At 35.0% G+C, this 23,982-nt stretch overlaps 2 protein-coding genes across 2 annotated transcripts; both read right to left on the reverse strand.

The window, feature by feature from the left end:
* Positions 1 to 1,968: 1,968 nt before the first annotated feature.
* Positions 1,969 to 15,470, reverse strand: LOC128225972 (receptor-type tyrosine-protein phosphatase epsilon-like). Its single transcript, XM_052935864.1, has 17 exons — positions 15,347 to 15,470; positions 13,957 to 14,093; positions 13,567 to 13,654; positions 12,074 to 12,147; positions 11,861 to 11,897; positions 11,472 to 11,569; positions 10,846 to 10,968; positions 10,580 to 10,725; positions 10,149 to 10,284; positions 9,881 to 10,030; positions 9,348 to 9,432; positions 9,136 to 9,209; positions 8,504 to 8,641; positions 7,299 to 7,424; positions 6,965 to 7,122; positions 6,288 to 6,426; positions 1,969 to 2,567 (listed from the first exon to the last, which is right to left on the reverse strand). The coding sequence occupies exons 1-17, from the start codon at positions 15,468 to 15,470 to the stop codon at positions 2,487 to 2,489; spliced, it is 1,914 nt and encodes a 637-aa protein (XP_052791824.1). The 3' UTR covers positions 1,969 to 2,486.
* Positions 15,471 to 18,053: 2,583 nt separating this feature from the next.
* LOC128225973 (multiple epidermal growth factor-like domains protein 6) lies at positions 18,054 to 22,368 on the reverse strand. Its single transcript, XM_052935865.1, has 4 exons — positions 22,320 to 22,368; positions 20,573 to 20,779; positions 19,694 to 19,822; positions 18,054 to 18,226 (listed from the first exon to the last, which is right to left on the reverse strand). Exons 2-4 carry the CDS (start codon positions 20,730 to 20,732, stop codon positions 18,054 to 18,056), a joined length of 462 nt encoding a protein of 153 aa, XP_052791825.1. The 5' UTR covers positions 20,733 to 20,779; positions 22,320 to 22,368.
* Between the last annotated feature and the right edge of the window lie 1,614 nt (positions 22,369 to 23,982).

Here is a 23,982-nt window from a genome sequence, read left to right on the forward strand (position 1 = left end):
GGTTTGACTGTACTTCGGTAATAATCGGGTATCCATATTGTGGTTTTCGACACACATTAATGGGCTTCAGTTATATTCGGCTGTTCATATTGTGGTTTTCGACACATATTAGATGGGCTTCGGTTATATTCGGCTGTTCATATTGTGGTTTTCGACACACATTAGATAGGCTTCGGTTATATTCGGCTGTTCATATTGTGGTTCTCGACACACTTTGATGGGCTTCGGTTATATTCAGCTGTTCATATTGTGGTTCCCAACACAATTTAGACGGGCTTCGGTAATATTCGGTTGTTCATAATTATTGTGGTTCTCAACACACATTAGATGGGCTTCAGTAATATTCGGCTGTTCATATTGTGGTTCTCAACACACATTAGATGGGCTTCAGTAATATTCGGTTGTTCATATTGTGGTTCTGGACACACATTAGATGGGCTTCGGTTATATTCGGCTGTTCATATTGTGGTTCTTGACACACATTAGATGGGGTACGGTTATATTCGGCTGTTCATATTGTGGTTATTGACACCCACTAGATGGGCTTCGGTTATATTCGGCTGTTCATATTGTGGTTTTCGACACGCATTAGACACACTTGGTAAACTTTGGTTGTTCATATTGTGGTTCTTGACACACATACGGCGTGCTTTGTTACATTCGGTTGTCCATATTTTGGTTTCGCGACACAACGTCTAGATACTTGTCTTATGTGGTAAACAAATCAAGATCAATGTTTTGCTCATTGACATATACATGCATTTCTTCTAAGACAATATCCAATGAATAAATTCTACTATATTTTATTGCTTTCTTAAAATATAGTGTATTTTCTTTCTTAGATTGTGATCAGTGATTAGTATACATTCTAAAAGCCGATATTACATTTGTTTTCTTGATGTTCAGGATATCGACTTCAGAAACTCTTTTCTATATTGCAGTTTCCCACCTTTTGGAAGCGCTACAGGGCAAATAACATCGATTTGGAAGAGTGACTACCCAGTGTAACATGCCCTTTTCCTGTTCTTTTTTTACACATGTATGCATATAAAAGCATGTTCTTGGACCATTGGCCGCCTTCCATCTTTATAGATTTTAAGATGAATGCTTTTGGTTAACAACACACTTGCTAAACATATCGGGCTACCGCATTGTTTGTACTCTTACACCGGATGTGGTCATTTTATCAAATACATACGTAGTGGCTACGCTCAACTAATTCTGTATTTCTTATAAGATGCGTAAACTTTTTCAAACGTAGATTAATGAATTAGAACACAAGTTGAATTTTATTCCCATGTATGGTATTGGGGGATCGTGAAACGCGACAAATCGGTGTTATTTCGTGTGCAAATTGATCAATTGACTGTATAATGCATTGGAAGTGTATTTAATGGGCTCTGACCTACAACCATATCAGCAGGATAACATATCTTTTAATATTGACAACATGAGACACATCCTGCTTTGGTATTTTTTGCAAAATAATTGCATAAAGTTGCAGGGAAATCGAGTTATCATGAACATGCACGATTATACTCACAGTCAGTAACAATAACAAGGTATTAGTTATGAAGTACATTTCATTACAAACGTCAAAGCTATATAAAGTAATGTATTTACAAATGTTTTAACACTCTTCAAGCCAGTTAACGCCACAGTGACTTAACGTTTGGAAACTGTATGCTATTATTGACAATAAATATATTGTGACCATGGTTGAAGTCATTGTTTACCATTCCATCTACAAAATAATCGTTAATTATGCAATAGAAAACTAGGTACCTGATACTGGTAACGATTAGTTTGTGGTTGCAATAATGAACAACACTTTACAACAAAAATCTAGCTACTCTGGTTCAAAATATCAATTACTTCAGAAAATACTTGAGTTTCTACTGTACTAAAAGTACACCTGAAGTATTTCTGCTCTAGTAGCTTTTATAAAATTATATATTTATGATGTACCCAATAACGTATTTCACACATATAATTAGGATGCAATCTTTCATGTGTAGTTAACGTAAAGAAAACCCGTTTTTATACAACAATATACACACAATACCTCGGATTATAAGTATAGCAAATATAAATGTATCAAACATATGTTTCTTTCGTTGAACAAGTAACGTTAATGGTTTCGTTGATTACACTAAATGATAACCAAACATATGTTAAGGCAATCAATTCAACACACAAATAAACAAAAATACTATGCGTCATAATTACACACTATAAACATTTATGTTGTATGTCTTATTACTAGCATTTTGATTTGCTTTACCATCTTTTCAAAATAACGATTTTTTTTTGCAATAAAATCTTATTATTGAAACAACAACAACACACACTTGTAAAATTGTAAAAATGTTCAAGTAAACAATGCAGGTTTTGGCGTAAAAAGTGTGTGTCTTGTTGTACACGTCAACTGCTTATATAATTAAAATTTAGCACAGCACGCCACAGTACCAGGATCATTGTCATATTTAAGCACTTTTGATGTTCTCATATTCAGTTGAGTTCTGGACATGCTCCAAAAGTGAATCGTAAATGAATTTATACTGGACCTGAAAGGAAAAAACAAATCACTGTGAGAACGACTGTGAAAAGTGGCAGGAATTATAGAGGAAACAATGTCTACACTGTATATGTTTATGATGCGTAGATTAAATACTGACTCGGTTGAATTAAAATAAGCTAAGAAAATGTGAAAAACGGTGTAAAGTTAAACAATGGAATTGCAAGTCCCTAAAACAAAAATAGTTTCTCTTTGTTGTATACTCTGTAGCAAATCTATCTTTGTACGCAAGTAATATACTTCCGGAACATACCAGCTTATGAATAAAGGTAGTGAACGGTTGTCTGTTGTTTCTAAAAAAATCTCCGACCATGTCTCCTGGCGTTGAGGATACTGTCACTTAATGGTGTTATATTTGCATTAATGAAACAGGTTTGTTTAACCGATAAATATACACGTTCAACAGTGAAATGATATAAATAATTTGCCAAATTTTCCATCCTTTGAGATGGACACGGACAAGCCAAACGCTGGCACACGTTTGGGCAAATAGTAAGAACGGTTAGAAAATGTATTTGTGACATATACGACGTGAAAAGAGGAACACGACACGAATTCGTCGTTCGAGGTGAATAGAAAAGTGCTCAATTATTTTTTCCCCAAAAAGAATGTTCAACATTAATGTAAATTTACAATTTACGGTCATGCAAACATTTGATAAATTTGTAACAGAACTCCGGACACTTGCCAAAAATTGTGAGTTTATAAAATGTAGACAGGACCTTTTACAAGTTTACAAGTTATTCAGAACTGCATATCGAACCATTTTAAACGTCGTGCACTATGGGAACCGGAAACAGCATAAGGTGACATATTAACAATTGGGCAAATGTTGGACCAGTCCGACCGACAAGCCGCCGCTAGTGGCACTGTGCGAAATGTTTCACAACGATCACGTGCTAGTGTAAGCAGGCGTGGATGAAAGCGCGAGAGCAGCTGACAGACAGACATTATTACTAGTATGCAAATAATGGCATGCAGAGAGGCCAAGGATAAGCAGTGAAACAACCTGATCGCGCTCCATCGAATGCAAATACTTGCATAACATGTGGTTTCGAATACTGTGAAATCATTAATGTTCGTGGGGCATTAATGTTCGTGGTTTTCGTGGGTTGGGTTATCCACGAATTTAAGATCCCACGAAATATAAACCCTTTATTCACTTTTTCAATGCCATGTTATGTATATAGTCTAGTTTATTTGTTACAGAGGCCGCAGTATACAGCGTAAATATCCGTCTCACTGTATATCATACTATCATTGTTTTGTTAATATATATTATATCAGCCTTAACAAATAATAAACCAAATCATTTGTATGTGTTTTATGAACCAAATAACTGAAGCACATGCCTAAACATGTGCTGTTCATGAAAATCTACAAGTTTACAAGATGTGATTGATGAGAGTCGGTTCTCGATATTTTGCTTTAATGAAATAATTAATCGATTACATTGGAAGTTAAATGAGCTTCTAATGTGACAATGTACTAAACAACACGTTCAATTTACTTATCTAACAAAAACGTGTGAATAAATATTGAAATGAGATGATATTCAAAAGTGATTGGATTTGTAGACATCATCAATCTTTAGGGATTGTTTACTCAAATATACGGACCTTCTCGATGTTTTCACAGTTTGCAAAATTCTTGATTGGCATTCAATGGCTTCGCCTATCTGTATTTATGATCAGGGTACATCTTCTTTTATGACCTTTATTTCCAATTGAATCGATAATTGACATTAGTGACAGCGTATGGAGATAATGCAAACGATCTAAAACGATCGCAGTTTCGATTATTTTATTTTTTAGAAACGAAATTCAAGTACCCACGAAATTGTAATTTTTCGGCAAACCACGAAATTTCATGCCAACGAATATAAATGATTTCACAGTACTAGGGAGGTTCAACTACAGTCCGAATCTGAAGAGAGGTAGCACTACCAAGTCAAAGTTAACGGTGTGAACGAAAACACTAATCTAAAAACATTAACGCATTCCTCGTAAAACCTACATTTAAAACGAAACATTCATAACTGGGGGGGCTCAAATTTGGAAGTAAAGGCTGTGGTGAAGTGGCAGCGGAAAGAACATCACAAAATACTAGTAGTTGTAGACGAGTTTTACCTCGTCAAAGCTAATTACGGAACAGTTTTTGGATTAAAAAAATCAGGTTTGATGTTGTAAAATAACCCAAATTGTCAGAATTTCACAGGAAATTATCGAAGGAAGCTCCACAAAAATAAATACGCGGGTTTTGAAAATGAAGACAGCAAACTCCGAAACAACACATAAACAAGGACTTGCATCCAGTGGCACAAAACGACCAAAGAAGTTTAAGAACACATTTTCATTTGCGGAAAAGGGTCGAAAAGGAAATCGAAACAATTCTCAAAGATGACATAATAAATGAAATAAAGAATGAATCAACGCCATGGGTGTTGCCAATTGTAACAAACCCGAAACCTCAGAATGTTCGATGATATGTGCTTATCAAACAACAAGACTGAATGGGAACGACACCCGATGGCAATCATTGATAAATTAACACATGCTTGAATGTACCAGAAGTGCTTAGTAAATTGGGTTTAAAGGCTTGAATCAATCAATGAAGAAGAAACACGACCACTTCTAACTTTTTCGACATACATAAGTCTTTTCAGATACGTTTGAACTTTGGGACATGTCTGCAAGTGTAGTATTTAATAAAACTTCAGTGAGTTCAATTATAGAATGAATTCTAGGAGCAAAGAATATTGCAGATGCAATTGTATATTGAACAAATAAAAAAGAGCATGACATTGCATAAGGCTGTTTCGGGTGACACGGTGATGGTCCAGAGAAACCAATAGAAGTGGTGACAGACGCTTCACAGGTGAGACATTCGGTAATTAGTACCCTAAAAGGCACAGCCGTGGCATATACAAGTTGTGATTTATCACCAACAGAGCCTAGGTACAGTCAAACGGCGAGAGAGGCTTTATATGTCGTATAGGTATGTGAACATTATAACATGTATATTCGTGGTGGCTTGTGCTTTAATGTGGTAACTGATCATAAGCCACAAGAGACCATATGGAAGAAAAAAAAACAACAATTGCCTCTAAGAATGGAACGTTGGGGATTAGGACTTTAACCATAAAAATGGACTTTGTATAAAGTAGGAGAGACAATTCGTCTGACTACTTGCCGAGACATCCGTTGAAAAATATGGGAAACGATAGAAACCTGGCTGAGGAATATGTGAAATTTATCATTAAAATGCTATGACATTAGATGAAGTGAAATCAGCGGCGGTAAATGAAAGGACAATACGGAAAGCTATTGAACTGAACGAAAGTGGGAAATGGTACGAAATAAATACAATAAATGATCAAGAAACAAGGAAGAGTTATCGACCCTAAGAAGTGTGAAAAGAGCTGAGTGAACACTATGGAATAATATTATGGTCGTTATGCATACATCGTTAAAATCGCAGGGTATTAAACTGGGCCACGAAGGGCATCAAGATGTTGAGCGAACCAAAAGTTTGGTTTACGAATTTGAACGCTGATATAAAAACAACATATGAGCTGGTATATTCCGAAAGTTCCGGTATCATACTACATGCGAAAATGGGAGGGGGGGGGGGGGGGGGCAGAAGGGATCATTTATAATGTATGGCCAAACCATAAGGGGAAAGTCTGAGATGTACAAATAATACGCACAGTATTGGGTAGTATCTCCCTGTTTCTCTGTTTCATTGTCTTTACAGACTCCACGATGTTTATCTGACCTCGTGTCTTTTCCATGCGATGGAGCTCATTTAGAAGTACTGCGATCAATCCACTTCGTTCATGCCCCGTCCTTGTTTAAAAGAGGAAAAAACACGGTAAATCGTAATTACATTTCACCGAGTGAGCACCAAAAGATATATTTCTTGAATTGTGAAGCCACGAGTGAATAATTTACTGTTTGTGTTCACGAGTTGAAATTTATTGTGATTGAAACTAACATTTTTGTTATAAATATATGCAAACAAGTTATATAAACGTACACTATTTAGTAGCTTTTTTGAAAGCGCGCCGTAATGTATGCAAATGTAACGTCATTTCGGAAATAACGTCGTTTGAATAGAGTGTCGACCATGTGTGCACTTAACTGTTTGAATTGGAAGTAAGGAAAGGCTGAATTCTCAAAACAGAACAATATCAAATGGATATTCTTACTTCATGTAACAGTGAAATACCAGGATAAATTTCTAACGTCCAATTGCAAAAATAACTACAACGACATAATTGTATAATGCTGCTACAGTCTCGTTGTTGCAACTCTAGTATGGCCATTATCTAGAAAGAGAGCCCAATTAGATTATATATTGAACATCCCTAATAAGGGTACTTACTCGCAGTGAATCAAAACGGGTCTGTTTTCGGCTAGGTGTGGCTGCCACTTTCTGACAGCATCGAGGCATTCTAACATGTTATGCATTGGTGGTAGTGTTTCGTTTTCAGTCCAAGCGGTGAATTGAAACTGTTTTACTGTTGTTAGATAATCTTCGTCCTTAAATGGATATGTAAACTACATAATTATGGCACTCTAAACATTTCTCGCTCTCTCATTAAAATAGTGAATTAAATATGTATACTAACAAAGTACAGAATTAAATCTTTCGCAACAACTATACACACTATTACCATGTTATACGTTTTCCATTACAAGATCTTTCAAAACCAAACCTCATTGTTGTCGTCCCGAAACGAAAAGCTCCTTTCATTGAACGTTTTGTTTTTCCGTTCGTGTATGAAGTTAACGGAATATCTTCCAACTTTCCCATCTCCATTTCCGCCCATGTACACACATGTCTAAAATATAAACCAAACAAAATGAATTTACGTTTGTATGTCAATATTGTCAAAGATAAAAAACAATGATTGTTAAGTCATGCGTAACCGCTTTCAAATTTAAGTCAACAGTAAGACAGTTCTCGGCATTGTGTTTATGTTTAAACGTTCTAACAATACAATGGAAATCGCAGGGACACGCCCAATAGCCAAACTATTAACACATAACCTGTTAAAGTGACACTCTTATGCAAAATCAATACATACACATGTAAAACAAACATCAATTCTGAGTGATACACCATCAATTACTAACTAAATAAGGCACTTATGGAAAATATTGATTACTATTAACAATATTATAACCGTTTATTATATAGCTAAAACACAAAAATATTAAATGATTGGTGAATGCTAAAAGAATTACTGTGATCTACTCTCGTTTCATAAGGTACCAATACCGTGTTTTCTGCACATTTCTTTCATATTAAACTCGGTATCCTTCATAAGAACCATTATTTTCGACATTTATTCATCCTTTTTGGTATATTAAAACAATTGTATTAAATGTGTTAAATCTTATTTTAGAGTAATAGTGCATCTTTAAGAGGCACATGGTTAGGCAGAACATACACTAAGCGAGAGACAATGAACGTTACCAAGCAACCAAACAGGCATCACACACATAAAACTGTTTTTATTCATAAACGTTGGGGTTACGGCCTCAAAACGTTCAACAATATCAGAAGTTCACTCGGAACCGATCATTGAACAAAGTTTCTCCAGTTCTTAATAGAAAATAATGGACACATAGATATATTGAATTTTTTTCCAACACATATTTTATATCACATGCGCTTCCTGGGCTAACTGTTTACTATTAATATATAATTCTAAATATACTACTCAAGTATCTTGTTTACAAGTCTTGTGGTTAAACAACTGTATATATTTATGAAAGGGTGGTAACTTTTAAACAAGAGAGCGCCGTTTGGCGGCCGAATACGTCAATGACGTGTGATTCGATATATGTCGATATATTTCGTTTAGTACATCGTGACTTTAACCAATGGTAGTTTGTATGAAGTGTTCTCCCATACCTGACGTGCTCGACTGAAAGTAGAGGTTAGCATAATGACGGTGATCACGTGCTGCTCCTCAACAAGAGACCAAAACTCTTCCAGCTGCTCTTCAGATGGAGATTTACACAACAAGAACGTGTTATTTCCCGAAAAGCTCTGAAGTATTCACATTCAAAATAGTTATGCATCCGATAACAGTAATACCCGAATCAAGAGGTAAGCGTTTTTTTTTGTAAATTAAATGAGTTCAATTTTTGTTGCAAAAGTCGTTAAGTGATAACCTTCAATAAAACGAGATATTGTGATTATCATTTGCATTCGAGTATTCATGCTTATGTTCTGCACTATTTCAGTTGCTTGAGAAAACGTGCGTCATACTTGTATAACAAAAAACTAGTTCATAATATGAGGCAGCGTTAACTAATTGCAGCATTTACAGATAAAATCGAAATATATGAGCAATATTTAATAGATTGTTTTGATTTTTGACCATACGATATCTTGCCCATTGTTGGAAAATACATTTGATTCACTTTATGAACATTTAACAAAGACAAAGGCTTTGATACAGGCAACTTGAGACACGGCTTAACCAGGTTCATTTTGTTTGAAATAGAGCATGCAACAAAATAAGTTCGCTGAATACTTACTGGTAACAGGATTGCGCCGAGCTGTTGTGTAAAATTTGAATTTCTTTTCTTTAATTTCGGGAGATATGCGTCGACTATAATTAAAAAGAAATGTTGATGATAACACTTCGTTCAACAAATGTGTAATCGCCTTTTTTTTTTAAATATACCTAAATATATATCAGGCTACTCAAAAGACATATTAAACAAAATGCACTATTTGAAACTCATACGTTCTGAAAGAATTGTTTCCATGTTTCCATATTCTGGCCCATCCTGCACATGCTGGGCTTCATTTGTAAGACTTTGTTCAATCAACTGTAATCAGTATATAAAACATAAGCAACGATATAAATAACAACAATAAAGAAATACAGTACTGGTCCCTGTTTCAATAAGAAATCTTAGTCGTCAACATTACGCTATTGTAAAAGAAATGATGTAAAATTACAGGCAGAATCTATGCGATAAATGTCCTTGATTTTTTTTATTGAAACGCAGTTTATGACGCCAAAACACTAGGTAACGCCTGAATGTTTTAGCCTGAAGGTTTAAGCCTTAAGATCTTTATTGAAATGCACCCCAGGTCACTACCAAAGAAAGACACTCAGAACTATATAATGTAGCTAAAAATAAATCAACCTATAAGAAACAAGGAACAAAACAATAATAACAATAGAATTTAACAAATCATTTACTATCTCAGAATTGATAAAATGGACAACATCTAGCAGTTGTTGTCTACTTGGTAGTTAAATTATCATACCTGAAACTGTTTAACCATCCTAGGTTGTTTCTCTTCCGGTTCTGTTGACATCATGAAGGAATGGACCTCTTCAAACTGTCTATGCCAGACGTGATCAGTGCCCATCAGCAGAGCTTCGGCAAGCGCTTCGTGCAGGTATACATACTGATCCTGAACTCGTTAAACGTTTACATAGCAGGGAGTTACATAAAATGGAACAGTTACTAGTCTTCTACACAAATACATACATATAACTATCTAAGTATTATCTAGCATGGTTATCGCCTACCTTTGTCTGAACCATGTTGACTCGTTGGCGCCTCAGAGCTTCAACCATTTGCAACGGTCTAACACATTTTTCAGTCCTTGCCTGATCTACGAGGTTGTCAAGTGCAATAAACGTGCCGGTCCGACCAACACCGGCACTATAAAACAATCACAATCTTAACGACCAAGAATGAGTTTTGAATGTAAGGTCAAGATCTTACTAATATAACTGTATTCATCAAGAAATGATAATTAAAGTTCGAGTTATTCGAATTACAAGAATTATTGGAATTTTTACCTGCAGGGTACTATGATAGGTGGATTTTTACCTGCAGTGTACTATGATTCGGCCATGTTTACCTGCAGCGTACTATGATTGGGCCATGTTTACCTGCAGCGTACTATGATTGGGCCATGTTTACTTGCAGCGTATAATGATTGGGCCATGTTTACCTGCAGTGTACTATGATTGGTGCATTTGTCGACTGTGTTTCGACAGCATTCAAAAACTCTACAAGGCACCATCCATTGTCAGGGACATACTTGTCTGGCCAAGCTTTAAAATGATACTGTTGAATTCTCCTAGATTTACTCTGGGCCTGAAAAAGATATCAGTGCAGTCATATTTGTCACTGAAACCATGAACCGCTTAAAATTGTTCGGGAAAACCAGGTAAATGCAATAAGTAAATAGTTAATACTTAAAATATAAGAACAAACCTTTTTAGCAATTAGTGTTCTTATTTCAAAATCTCTTAACTCTTCAACACCAGTGACAGATATGTCGATTCCTCCAAATGAGCAGGTTTGGTCCATTTCTGGCCAGTATTGAAGGCACTTGACCTTATACAAAATGTAAACTGTACTTATTTATAGCGTTGGCATAGAAATGCAATCGGTAAAAAGGGACCGCGGCAAGTTCTATATTTATAATGCATTATATTATAAATTAGAAAGCTAAAATTATGAAGTCAAAGTAAAAGATAGTTGCTATGATTGCAAACATAATGACGCGCTTGTTATGATATGTTTAGAATGTCAAAGATACTTTCAAGGTAATTTACAGTTCTATTTATGTAAAACAAAGTTGACATGGTGATAAAAATAGAAACTTTCATAAATTTCTTATAAAACCTTTTGGTGTTGGTCGCTGCTCAAATATTAATATTGATAATGCTATATCACAAACTAGTATATTCTTTAGCGAATGCTAATGTGGTGGTATTTTATTTAGTAAAGTCGTTAGGAAAAACATAGTGAAGACAAATTTAAAAGAATTGACTGAAAAACAAGGAATCGAAAAATAGATTTGCAACTTATAAGAGTGTCAATCAAGTTGATATTACCGTCGCCATTTCAATCAGGTTAGTAAGCATTACAATCTTTTCAGCATTTTCTTGCCAGACCATTCGCCAGAAATCGTCGATCATGTTTATGGTTGGACCTTAACCGAAGTATAAGAGAAAGTACGTTTGCACAACCTAAGCATTAAACCGTGTCCTTTTTAATAGTCCTAATAGTCATATATTGCATGACATAAGCATTAATATTTTTTTAATAGTCATTTTTTACAAACGTTTATTGTATCAAAGAAAACAACGTCATATGAAAAATATCAAAAGTTTTGAGATAAATATAGCGATTTCTGACAAATATAAAAATGAAAACGATATTTGGACTTCACACTTTTTTGTATGTCAATTGATAAATCGTATAAGAGGTCTTCATGTATTACCTTGAGAAGCGATAAACTTTCGGACTTTACCGTTACCCTGCCAAAAGATAAAACATCAATTTACAGTATTAGATTGTACTGTCCGCTGAAAGGATTTTGTTAAATCTTATTTGTAGTTATAAATTCCAATGTTATCTGACAATATATAACATGTGTTCAACAACACAGCTTTTAGCTTGTTTTATTATTTTTAAGATTATGAAATAAATTTACGTCTATGTAGCTCGCATTAATGTAATCACAGTCGTCATCCCTCTGCTTTTGTAACGGCACGCGGGAGTGGTCATCTAAACATTAACAGAACACGCATAAGGAACAGGACAATAAAGAAGTCAATGGCAAAATGCCTGTTTGTGTGCAGGATGAGGTCATCTATAAAACAAAAGTAATTTTGAAGAATATATTATCGATCATTTAAATGATACAGATCTTTCGAGACTTTATTTCAGTATTAATGTAAAAGACTGCAGTGTGACCATACGGATAAAATATGCTATTATTTTATTACATCATGCTATAATGTATTAAAATGATACTAATTTAATTATAATATACAGTTCAGCGTTTTAAATGTATAGCCTTTAATTCATCTTTGCGACCAATTATATTAGCTTCCAATTTATGTACGTTCATAATTATGTATGTTCAACGTGGTCTTTCATGTACATTCAAATGTCATTGTTATGTATGTTTAAGGCGCCAATTTACGTATGCTCAAATGTCCCATTTAACTATGTTCACGGTGTCGATTTATGTACACTGAAATGGCATATTTATGTATGTTCAAGGTGCCAATTTATGTATGCTGAAGATGCCCATTCATGTATGCTGAGGATGCCCATTCATGCATGCTGAAAATGCCCATTCATATATCCTGGAGATGCCCATTCATGTATGCTGAAGTTGCCCATTCATGTATGCTAAATATGCTTAAGATGCTCATTCATGTATGCTGAAGATGCCCAATTATGTATGCTGAAGTGCCCATTCATGTATGCTGAATATGCTTAAGAAGCCCATTCGTGTATGCTGAAGAAGCCCAATTATGTATGCTGAATATGCTGAAGAAGTCCATTCGTGTATGCTGAAGATGCCTATTTATGTATGCTGAAGTGCCCATTCATGTATGCTGAAGGTGCCCATTTGATGTATGCTGAAGATGCCCATTCGTGTATGCTGAAGATGCCCATTCATGTATGCTGAATATGCCCATTTATGTATGCTGAAGGTGCCCATTCATGTATTTTGAAGGTGCCGATTCATGTATGCTGAAGTGCCCATTCATGTATGCTGAATATGCTGAAGAAGCCCATTCGTGTATACTGCAGGTGCCCATTCATGTATGCTGAAGTGCACATGCATGTATGCTGAAGTGCCCTTTTATGTATGCCCAAGGTGCTCTTTTACGTATGCTTAAATGTTATATTTATATATGCTAATAGGTGTCTATTTATGTACACCAAAGTAGTCAATTTGTCTAAATTCGATGTTCAAAATCGTTCTCTATTAACTAAGGTGTCCGTCTTGTAGGCTCGATCACCACTTACTACCTTCGCAGGGCCTCTTAAAGTTGACACCAGTGCTGTTTTCTGTTCAGGAAACGGAATCGAGCATGATTTTCTAGGCTGTCTGTTTTCCTCACATTCAAGCTGAACGAAAATAGTATAAACTAATTCAACGTTGTGTACCTCCGTATCGAGACTTACATGCGTACATTTCCCTGTATCGGTTCTTCCCTTTGTATTCTTCTCTTGCAGCTACTTCGTGTTGATGAACCAGTCCAGTGGGTAGCTTCTGTGGGCCGGAATAAAAAAATGCGTTATTTATAAAGATACACTCTATTTTCTCCTTGCAAAGCACTCGTGTGTACACGAATTTTCACAGTCGGATGTCCAACTAATGTCCACTTGTAATGGGAAACAACGATCAGTTATATCCGTTTACCATAAAAATATTCAACACGTTCGGTCTTGCTTAGTTTATACACACCCACATGCATGCAATTCTTCATCGTGAAAATACTATAAAAAATCAGCTGAATTATACATATGAAATAATTACATACAAAACAGTTAAAACGCGTTACGATAACTTACCGCAAACTCGTCATAAAAGTGTTGGCATCTTTTTTTCTTGTTGTCTCTGATATAATCCCAAATATTGTATATCGGAATGCCAGGCATGGAATTTTCGAACTCATAGTAATGATTATCGGCGTCCGTCGTATGTGTAACTGAAATATATTTTGTAAAGCTAGTTATCCTCTTACGTGAAACTGTCAGCGGGAAATGTGTCCGATCCAGGAATATGACGAAATGGTTTTGGAAGTGAATATATGAAAGTATATTAAAAGAGATAATGTTAATGGTAATCCAAATACGACTTTTGTGTTTTGATTGTACTTCTAAAGGCACAACATATAGGTTGATGCAAAACATGCATAGTTTTTTTTACATCTTAATCGTTTTAATGTTTACTCATTTGATTAAATAGATCAAAATAAACAAAAGGCCTAGTACGTGTGCACTGATAAAAACAATTACTAACCTTTATAAATCTGTTGTTTTTTCTATTCAGCTATGTGGCCATTCCCCAGTTAAAAGGCACCAAACTGTCGCTTATATGTTTTATCTGTACACAATTCATATGCTTTTTGTTTGTTTTGATCATTAAAGTCAAATGAGTCAAACATAATAATAAATTGATTGAATTTATATGTATATTTTTTTTCGTAAGTCAAGGGTTTTGGAGTTTTTTTTTACAGGTTTTAACTTATCTCGTTATCTAATAAACGTTAATATAAATATTCACTTACCACCTGAATTATGTGCAGGAATGTGCTTTGATGCGTTTGAAACGTCCAGCTTTGGTGTACCAAACACAGCGTTCTCGTATGTTTGACTTGATTTTGTTGTTTGCGGATTTCTGTAAAATGAATAATCATCGTACGAGTGTTTCTGTCGTTTTTTATTTTAATAGTAAGGTCGAATAACATATGCTACTCAGTTGTGACACAACATAATCATATGGAGTAATGGCTTACCGAGTTCTTCTTCTGTAGAAGAACAATCCAAAGCCAACAGCGACACCACAAAGAACCCCGACTACCCCTCCAGCAACTGCACCGAATGGAAAGGGTTGTTGATCTTTGACTAGGGATGAAACATATAAAGCTTACCCGCTGTGCACATGTGAATTAAGTGTCGTTTCTCTACCTGACTGAACCTTACAGTTTCTGTGGATATCTTACTTAATGGTTGTAACTTATTGCTGCTTCAAGTTCATTCCATCACTTATAATCTTAAAAACTTTCTTGACATTCTCTCACAGACCTATGATCCTTCTCATTTCTTCTCTAAAATTTTGCACGATTTCACCATACGAGTATGTTTAGTACTTGTATTTAAATTCGAGAATTCGACTTAAAGCTGAACATGCATCGTTCTAATGAATTTCTGTTATCGATATTTTCGGTTACACCATTACTTACGAAAATTACAAGAGGATCCTGTCCGCCCTCGTTTACAATTCTGTGAGGCACATTCACCTGTAACACCGTCACACATTTCTCCAGTTGCACAGTGGCAATCGTGGACGCAGCCTTCCCCATACTTACCAAGTTCGCATTCTGTAAAATATATGTTTGGTAATATTAAGAAATTTTTTCATACCGAAAAAATAGAAACAAATTTTATAATCCATAAACTGGACTTAGAAAACAGGTCTATACAAGGTTATTTATTCCGTAGTACAATATGCATACCCCCATAGTAAAATTTCACTTCACATATTGTCAAAACACTGCTATATGTTCTATTCAGTGTCAAAAACTGTATGATCATGGGCAGCGAAAATCTTTTGATATGTCCATCATCATGCAAAGTTGATTCTACATGTTCAACGAACTCCTTGAATGTTGATCTGTTTGAGACGTAGACATCAAAATTGCTGCTTTGTCCTGGCCCTTCTGAATTATAGTGCTAAACACTTTTTCCAATTTAATATAACCGTCACGTTTATTGAATTACACATTAAAATCATGTGTATTACATCAATATATATGTTGGTCAGAAAATATATCAGCAAGTTTTAAATAATGTTTTAAAGACACTCGGTTCTAATGTGTTTAACAGAAAATTGAGCCATTACTAAACATAGCACATAATGACGTCATTTTACCAAATATGACTTCAAAATTTTGAAGAAAGCAAACTTCTTGGAACGTATAATGTTTATGTTGTGATTCTTTCTGGAAATCATCTTAGAATGCAATCTTTATATTAACGGAATTAAAACGATAGGAAATATTTTTTGTTTTTAATTATTCCTGGTACTACATTTCTGCAATACATGTAGCGTGGGAAATGACATTGCTTTATGGTATTTGGCTCAGATGCATCGCAGATAAAAAAGAGATTCTTTGCACTGTTATTATTATTATAATAATTCATTATTATTATTATTATTATTATTATTATTATTATTATTATTATTATTATTTTCTTATTTTAGTATTGTTGGTGGTGACATTAAAACGCTATCTAACCACTTATTCGGCCATAAATTCTGTATCCTTCTAACAGGACTTTTCTTCCTAAATCCAGCTGCCACTGTGGTGGCTCATTTCCAGAAGTGGCACTGCAGGTACCGCATATTTCAGCATCGCTAGTGAAGGGCAATCCATCAATGGCCTTTTCAGCGTTACATTCATCATACTGGCTTGATTGATTAGCACGCGGGTTCACAGCGCCACTTTGAATGATATCCAAATCTGAAAGTATTGCATTTCTACAACGACAAGAAGTATCTTTATATCATAAACACTTTTCTCGACATATATTTGGTATAATAGCCCTTGACAAGAAGTCATGTAATAGCTAGATGACATGAAGTAACATTTTAATGATTCTTAATCATTAAAGTATTATTTCAGGCCATCTGACTGTCTCAAAATATTTTCTCATTGGCTGACACATTGTCAACGCAAAATCCGACAATGGGAGAGTGTATTGGATAAGTGGCAGTAGGCTGATCTTTAAACACCAGCGAAAAGTTGAAATTCTTAATGATTTAGCCTAGTTCTTAATGTTTGCGTATCTGCAAATTCATTGGCTGTAAATATAGTTAGTATTCGTAACAATTAATAAAATATGGCAAAGGGTCGTTTCAATCAAGTATAGAAACATACTTCTTTAACAAATTCTGTATTGTATGACCTCTTGTATTTATATAATGGAGGCACTTAAGACACACCAACATCTTTCTTTTTTACTTTCACCTAGTACGTTGTATAGAAAAAAACACTGGACGTTATATAGCCTGCAAGGGTTATGGCGTCATTGTTTGTTGAAATACTGCTCACCGATTGAAAGCGCGCCATAATTTAATCAGTGGTATACGACGTTACAACTATCGGTTATTCTTTTATAGGACGTGAGTTATCGACCACCTTTCTTTAACAATAAATACACAGCTGTAGAAAATATACTTATTTTTAGGAGTGTTAATGAATTAAAATGTAATTATAATATTCATATCATCCTTTATGGACATTGTTCGCGTGCCCTTCTGCATTAACACGGCATGAACACACGAAACCGTAAAGCTCTTAATTCTAAAAAAATACACACACCTTTACTGCAGTTGAATCCTCCATATCCGAATGAACAACCATTGGAGCAATTTCCATAGCGGGCATCACACTTGAAATCGGAGCCATTGCAGTGACACGGCGAAGAACAGTTGTATCCAAAATAGCCGTTCACGCAAGCTGGGGAATGACAAATTGATTTTAATACTCAATATAGGTTTCTTGAATATTTTACTAAAGATAATTTAAGTCTATATAAATCGGTAGTATTGATAAATTATAAACGCAAATATAAGCATTATGAAAAAATAAATTAAACAAAGGCGTACTCTCTTTGCACATTTTCCCAGAAAACCCTAAGTCACATCCGTTTGCACATTGGCCGGTACTTTTTTCACAGGCTTCTTCGCTCCGACAGTGTCCACAATAGTTAGCACAATTTTTGCCATATGTCCCAACTGGACATACTGTGAAATATAGAAAAAATACATTCAAAAAGAGATTCCGATTATAGCAAGGAAGTTATTCTAAGGAAATATAGGAAAGGTAAACACATTTTAGCCATACAGAAACAATAATGCTGATTGGGTTTTAAAGGTATTTTTATTTTGAAGATTTATACTTACGCTTATTGCACTGTGGATCCATACTGTAATCATATCCCGGTATACAGCCCCCATCGCAAACTCCGGTGATATGGTCGCATTGTCGTCCATCAACACAAAACGAACTACACGTGCCGGAGCAGTTATCGCCATAAGTTCCTTTCGAACAAGCTTAAATGTACGAGGGTACTACAAAATATCATTTGTTATTTGTTAAATTTATTTTACAAGCCACACATAATACACGGAACCGCTTTGTTTTAACCCGATTAATATGCCGCATATACACAAAATCATATTTGTAATCCTAGTAGCCATTGTCTAAAGCCTCAGAGTGGTCTGACCTTGCTAAATGTTTAAAGGGACTCGCTCATGTTTTGGCACCAAAACACTTTTCAAAATCTTGGACGTCGAAGACAATATTTGAGCATATATCAACAATTTTTAGAGGGTTTTAACCGTCAGTATCTTAGTTTAAACACACCTTATGATTTGCCACACTTTTCGTCATACAAAAATGTACATTTTACAAAAAACGTGAGCGAGTCTCTTTGCGGCGCTAACACATTTTGCTTCATGAGCCATTTTTAGTATTATCTTTCTGTCCCTAAAATACAACAACATTTTTACAGCCTACTGGTGTTTAACAAAATATGTAATGGATATTATTACCGGAAGCTTTTCTGACGACTTGGATTACGTCGGAGTTCGGTGGGTAAACGTGTTTATACACCGAAAAAGACGTGAGGCAGGTCCTCAGAAAAGCAACCTATCGTAATGTTCCTTTTATTATATGTCACATTTGAATATTTCTATGTTTAAAGCCACCGCTTAAAGTTTAAACCAACAAAACTGCATTTAGACTGAAAACGACACTTTCGGAATTTCCATATCGAAAATGACGTCAGAAATCAATCGCATGAATGGTTTAGTGTATTTTCTTGAATTTAAACACAAATCAGCAATTGAATACATTTGTAATCATTGGTTTATGAAATATATAACGTTCTTGAAAAATAATATCAAATCGAATATTTATATTGTAAGAAAATTTGAATAAACATCTATTAAAGGAAGCACTTAACACATGCTGATTAGCTAATTAATACGATTTTGGAAAACGGCAATATTAGCGCGATACGATTTTTTCAATACGGCGATCTGTATTTTCACAGTTGGATATGGAAAAGAAAATTGATCAGTATGTTATAAATAAAACATCATATTGAGACCGAGTCCGCGTGAATTTACTTGTCAATAGTTATCACATGATTAGTACGATCGTAAATCCCTCCGTTGGTTTTAACAATTATGGAAATTATATCTGAGTGGTTCGGCGTCCTTTCAAATGTATAACCTTTTATGTACGTGATGTATGTTTTTGAGAAAAAAAACTATATCATAAAACATATTATAGTATCTGTACTAACGCGTAAAGAAATACGGTGGTATAATTTATTCACTTAAAGGTATTTCAGATTTGTTGAACTGTCAATTTCCTTAAATTGTATCCAATATGCAATATATTGTTGTGCATATACATATGGATCATATAATCATCGTTACGATCTATCGATTATTTTAAAATAGATTTCGTCCAGCATTTAAAAAACACCGATCTCCTTTGCCTGTAATAACCTGTTTCACATGTCGGTGGAATCCATCCTGGTTTACATCGTGGACAATGCCCATTTAAACTGTTGCAGCAGGGAGTACTGCAGTGACAGGTCCTTGCACATTTGTCACCAAACTGTTCACAAGGACATTCTGTAGGAAATTAAACATATCACCAATGAAACTTTCATCATTGGAATATGGATGAGCTCCTCCAGCACTTCATCGAATAAAGAAAATGAACAATAGCAATAAATGCATTTGGAACTTGCAATGAGCTCATAATAAACAGGTAATGGAATGCTATATGTGCATTCGTGCACTTGTTAACTAGGTCACCAAAATATACATACTGTGTACACTTTTTAGCTCGTGATTCAGGACATCATTTTGAAATTATGATCTATGGCATACTGATAAACGTAATTACTTTTTGTACTAGTCTGTTTCCAAGTTTCAATATATTAAATAATGTATATAGAAACTCGTCATAAAATAATAATTTAAATGCCATGCAGTTTTAAAAGTAAAGCTTTTGAGTCGTAACGTCAAGCCAACCTAGTGCTGTTGTTGTTTCCCAAAAAAGTGAGTAATAACGTCTTCTTTTGTTCATTTCTCTGAAAAGTGTAATAGTTCCTTCATTCATTTATCTTTATCTGAAAAACCTTTTATTTTGCAAAACACCTGTTCAGTCAAACAAGTTACTAGCAATTAGTATTTTTTACTAACACACACACACACGCTCGCACGCACGCACGCACGCACGCACGCACGCACGCACGCACGCACGCACGCACACACACACACACACACACACATTAACACACACACACATACACACATACGCACGCACGCACCCACGCACACACACACGTGTGTAGGATGCTTATGGCATGGTCTTACCTGTTTCATATACCTCAACCTCACATAACGTCATCGCATCAAGGATATCCGTTTTCTTTATGTTGATGTACTGCGCTAGCCGGGGAAGTTTAAGGTGTATATCTAGGCCAATGTTATTGTTGTCTGGTTCGTTCAGATTTGTACCAATCTGAGTACCCATCGTCTCATTTCCGATGTAGGCTACAAGACTTCGACTTTGTTGATGATCTGCAGTACCAAAGAAAAACTTGCAAACTACGATGCATTGTATGAACATTTTTGTTTACAATTAAGAATATGTTGACAAACTAGGTTGAAGTCCAAATTGTGTTTCAGTTAAATATTTTTTTCTTAGTTTAAACAGTATTGATTTCAATATAACACTTTTGAATTCCAGATATACACAGTTTCAGCACAATTTAAAGGATCAACTGTGAAATAATATATGAAAAACGTGTATTATATTATACTTCTTAAATCAGTGTTAAGCCTGTTGTCATTGGTTGAATACTTACTGGCTGCCATTTGCCGTACTTTGAAAGGTGTAAACCCAGTATTTTTTAAAGTAGGTGGTATTAAGCGTTGGAAATAAACAGAATAAAAAATACAGAAGAAAATTGTTTGTTTAGCTCAGGTTTGCTCTGATTTATGAGAATATAAGAAGTATTAAGTCTTGCAAAGGTATTGCTGAAATGGTTGATCCACAACGGAAGGTAGATGTACATGTCTGTTTTTTTAAAGTTGTGAACGATGGTTGTAGTTCTGCTTTTGATCGATTGCATGATATGAGCCATTTTTCTCCCACGAATTGATCATTCAATGGCATTTTTAGTGGCTAGGCAGCAGATATAATGTTCTCGACAACGACGTTAAGATTAGCGTCGCGTGCAAGACGTATTGGTGATTGTCTTTTACAAACAATGTCATTAATGTTGGTAAGGACGAGAAACAACGAGTCTTAAGGCCCAAGAATTGAGAGATACCAGCAGATATTGTAACTTTATTAGACATGGTACCAGACAAAACAACGCACTGTTTACTTTTACCGAGATAGACAGTAAGACAAACAAATAGAGAACCTGATTTACTAATTTCCCACAATTAAAAAAAGACTACCTGTATGCTATACGCGATCAAATGCTTCAGATATATAACAGAATTTGCTCTTATTTCTTTGAATTATTTGAAACCCTGGCTGGAATGGGGTTATGAAGTCGTTGTAAAGGTGACTATGTATTTCTGCAACCCCTTAACAAAATATTGGACGGTAATTACGGAAACCTGAAGATCGGACTTTTATAAAAAGCGCTGATATGAGTCAGTTTCCACCTGCTGTATTGAACAGTTTGTTTCTTTTTTGATAAGAAATCAAAAACAAAGATAGAAGTTACAATGCATAGCCGAGACCGTATGTAGTAGCCCTTTCGTATGAGCAGAGAGCGAGTCATTTTCAGGTAAACATATCATGAAAAGACAATACTGTATGTAGTAGCCCTTTCGTATGAGCAGAGAGTGAGTCAATTTCAGGTGAACATAACATGAATAGACGATGCTGCATGTAGAGGCCCTTCGTATGAGCAGAGAGCGAGTCATTCCAGGTGAGCATAACATGAATAGACGATGCTGCATGTAGTAGCCTTTTCGTATGAGCTGAGACCTTAGTCATTTTCAGGTGAGCATAACATGAATAGACGATGCTGTTTGTAGTAGACCTACCGTTGGGGCAAAGATGGAGTCTATCTTTTAACGTAAGATATTATGTCCTTACCTATGCGGCCGATCACTGATATGTTCTCGATTAAATGCAGTTCGGACAAATTAATTTCCCAGTAAGCATTATGATCTGTGTTGTAAGTAACACTGCATGTACAAGTAGGACTCTCGGTGAATATCGTTTTGCCATCTTGTGCCTTGTCCGCACTACAATTATTGTACGTCATTGATTGATTTGCATCGCCACTTACTTTTGCGCCAACCACTATAATAAATAAGGATGAACAGGGTTACTTTCACTGCATATATGCATTATAATACATTAATTAAATTGATAAGCATCAAATAAATGTCACGAGAACGACTGAAGTTTTAATGTTGACGATGCCTATTACCCCATGCCACGTAAAGCACGAAGAGAGAAAGTTCACAATACCACTACTCTATTATTGGCCTTTGTTTATGTCCTGAGAAAAACTTCAAAACTAATGGAAGTGACTTATTTAACTTCATACAATCGTAGAGCACAATAAAGTACAGTAAAAAGGTACATAACTCTATCGTATACAATTACAGAGTGGTTGTCCTTTGTTACTTTCTGTGTTCCGGAGCATTACTTGAAACCTAATGGATTGAATCTAATAAAAAGTCATACATAATAAATCACAATGAAGGTAAATGAAGTGTACATGAACCTTAATTCTGTTTGAGTTGATTACAGAGTTATCACCCTTTCTTACCTTTTTCAGGATCTTCACTTGAAAAAACCCGAACGGAATTGAATTAAACATCATATAATTGTTAAGTACAATTAGAGAGTTGCAATGTTCAAGAACCATAACTCTATTTTAGCCAATAACATACGTATGGTCCTTTGTTTGTATTTTTTGTCCGGATCATTTCCTAAAAAATACAGGATATGACTTATTGAAACTTCATACAATTGTTACACACAAAAATAGAAGGTGCAGTGGACAAGAACTATAGCTCTATCCTATCAAATTACATAATTATTGCCCGTTTTTACTGATTTCTTGTCCGGAGAATATTTTGAAGACTACTGAATGGAATTTCATTAAATTTCATACAATGGTAGAGCACACTAAGAGGAGGGCCAATTATAGGAACTCTTTTTAAGATCATGACAGAGTTGTTGCTCTTTGTTAAATATTTTTGTCTGGGACATAACTTAAAGACTGCTGGATGCAATTTATTTGAACTTCATACAAAAATTAAGCACAATGAGATGAAGTGCGGTGTATGAGAATCATAACTCTTTCCACAGCATTGTCAATTCAAGTTACACTCGTATTTAAAATCAATACATACACATGTATAACAAACCTTAATTTTAAGTGAGAAACTTTTAACTACTTATCAAATAACGCATTTGTTGAAAATTTAAATTACTGATATCACGATTGTAACCCGGTGTATTTAATAGCTGAAAACGCACAAATATTTACTGGTCGGTCCTAAAATATTTACAGTGATCACTTTCCGTCACATGCGGTAGAAATACCGTGTTTTCTGCACCTTTATTTCAAATAAAGCACGGTATCATTAATAAAAACCATTGTTTTCGATGCATCCTAATCGTTAAATTTAAACAATTGTATTAATTGTAGTAGATCTTATTCGGGAGAAAAAGTGCATCTTTAAAGTTGTGAATTTTAATATAGCACTGCCATTGACTATAAGGCCGGCATATGAGGGTA

Source organism: Mya arenaria, chromosome 3, assembly GCF_026914265.1.
Source record: "Mya arenaria isolate MELC-2E11 chromosome 3, ASM2691426v1".
NCBI classification, from domain to species: Eukaryota; Metazoa; Mollusca; class Bivalvia; order Myida; family Myidae; genus Mya; species Mya arenaria.

Bases quoted from the DNA above. Each gene is read 5' to 3' on its own strand.
- LOC128225973 (XM_052935865.1), bottom strand. From the start codon at position 20,732: ATGGGTACTCAGATTGGTACAAATCTGAACGAACCAGACAACAATAAC. The intron at 19,823-20,572 runs GTAAGACCATGC...AATTTCCTACAG, and splicing joins GGTTGAGGTATATGAAACAG to AATGTCCTTGTGAACAGTTT. The intron at 18,227-19,693 runs GTTATTACAGGC...CGTACATTTAAG, and splicing joins TCCACCGACATGTGAAACAG to CTTGTTCGAAAGGAACTTAT.
- LOC128225972 (XM_052935864.1), bottom strand. From the start codon at position 15,470: ATGGGGAAGGCTGCGTCCACGATTGCCACTGTGCAACTGGAGAAATGT. The intron at 10,969-11,471 runs GTAATATCAACT...ATTTTGTATAAG, and splicing joins ACCTGATTGAAATGGCGACG to GTCAAGTGCCTTCAATACTG. The intron at 10,031-10,148 runs GTAGGCGATAAC...TAACGAGTTCAG, and splicing joins TCAACATGGTTCAGACAAAG to GATCAGTATGTATACCTGCA.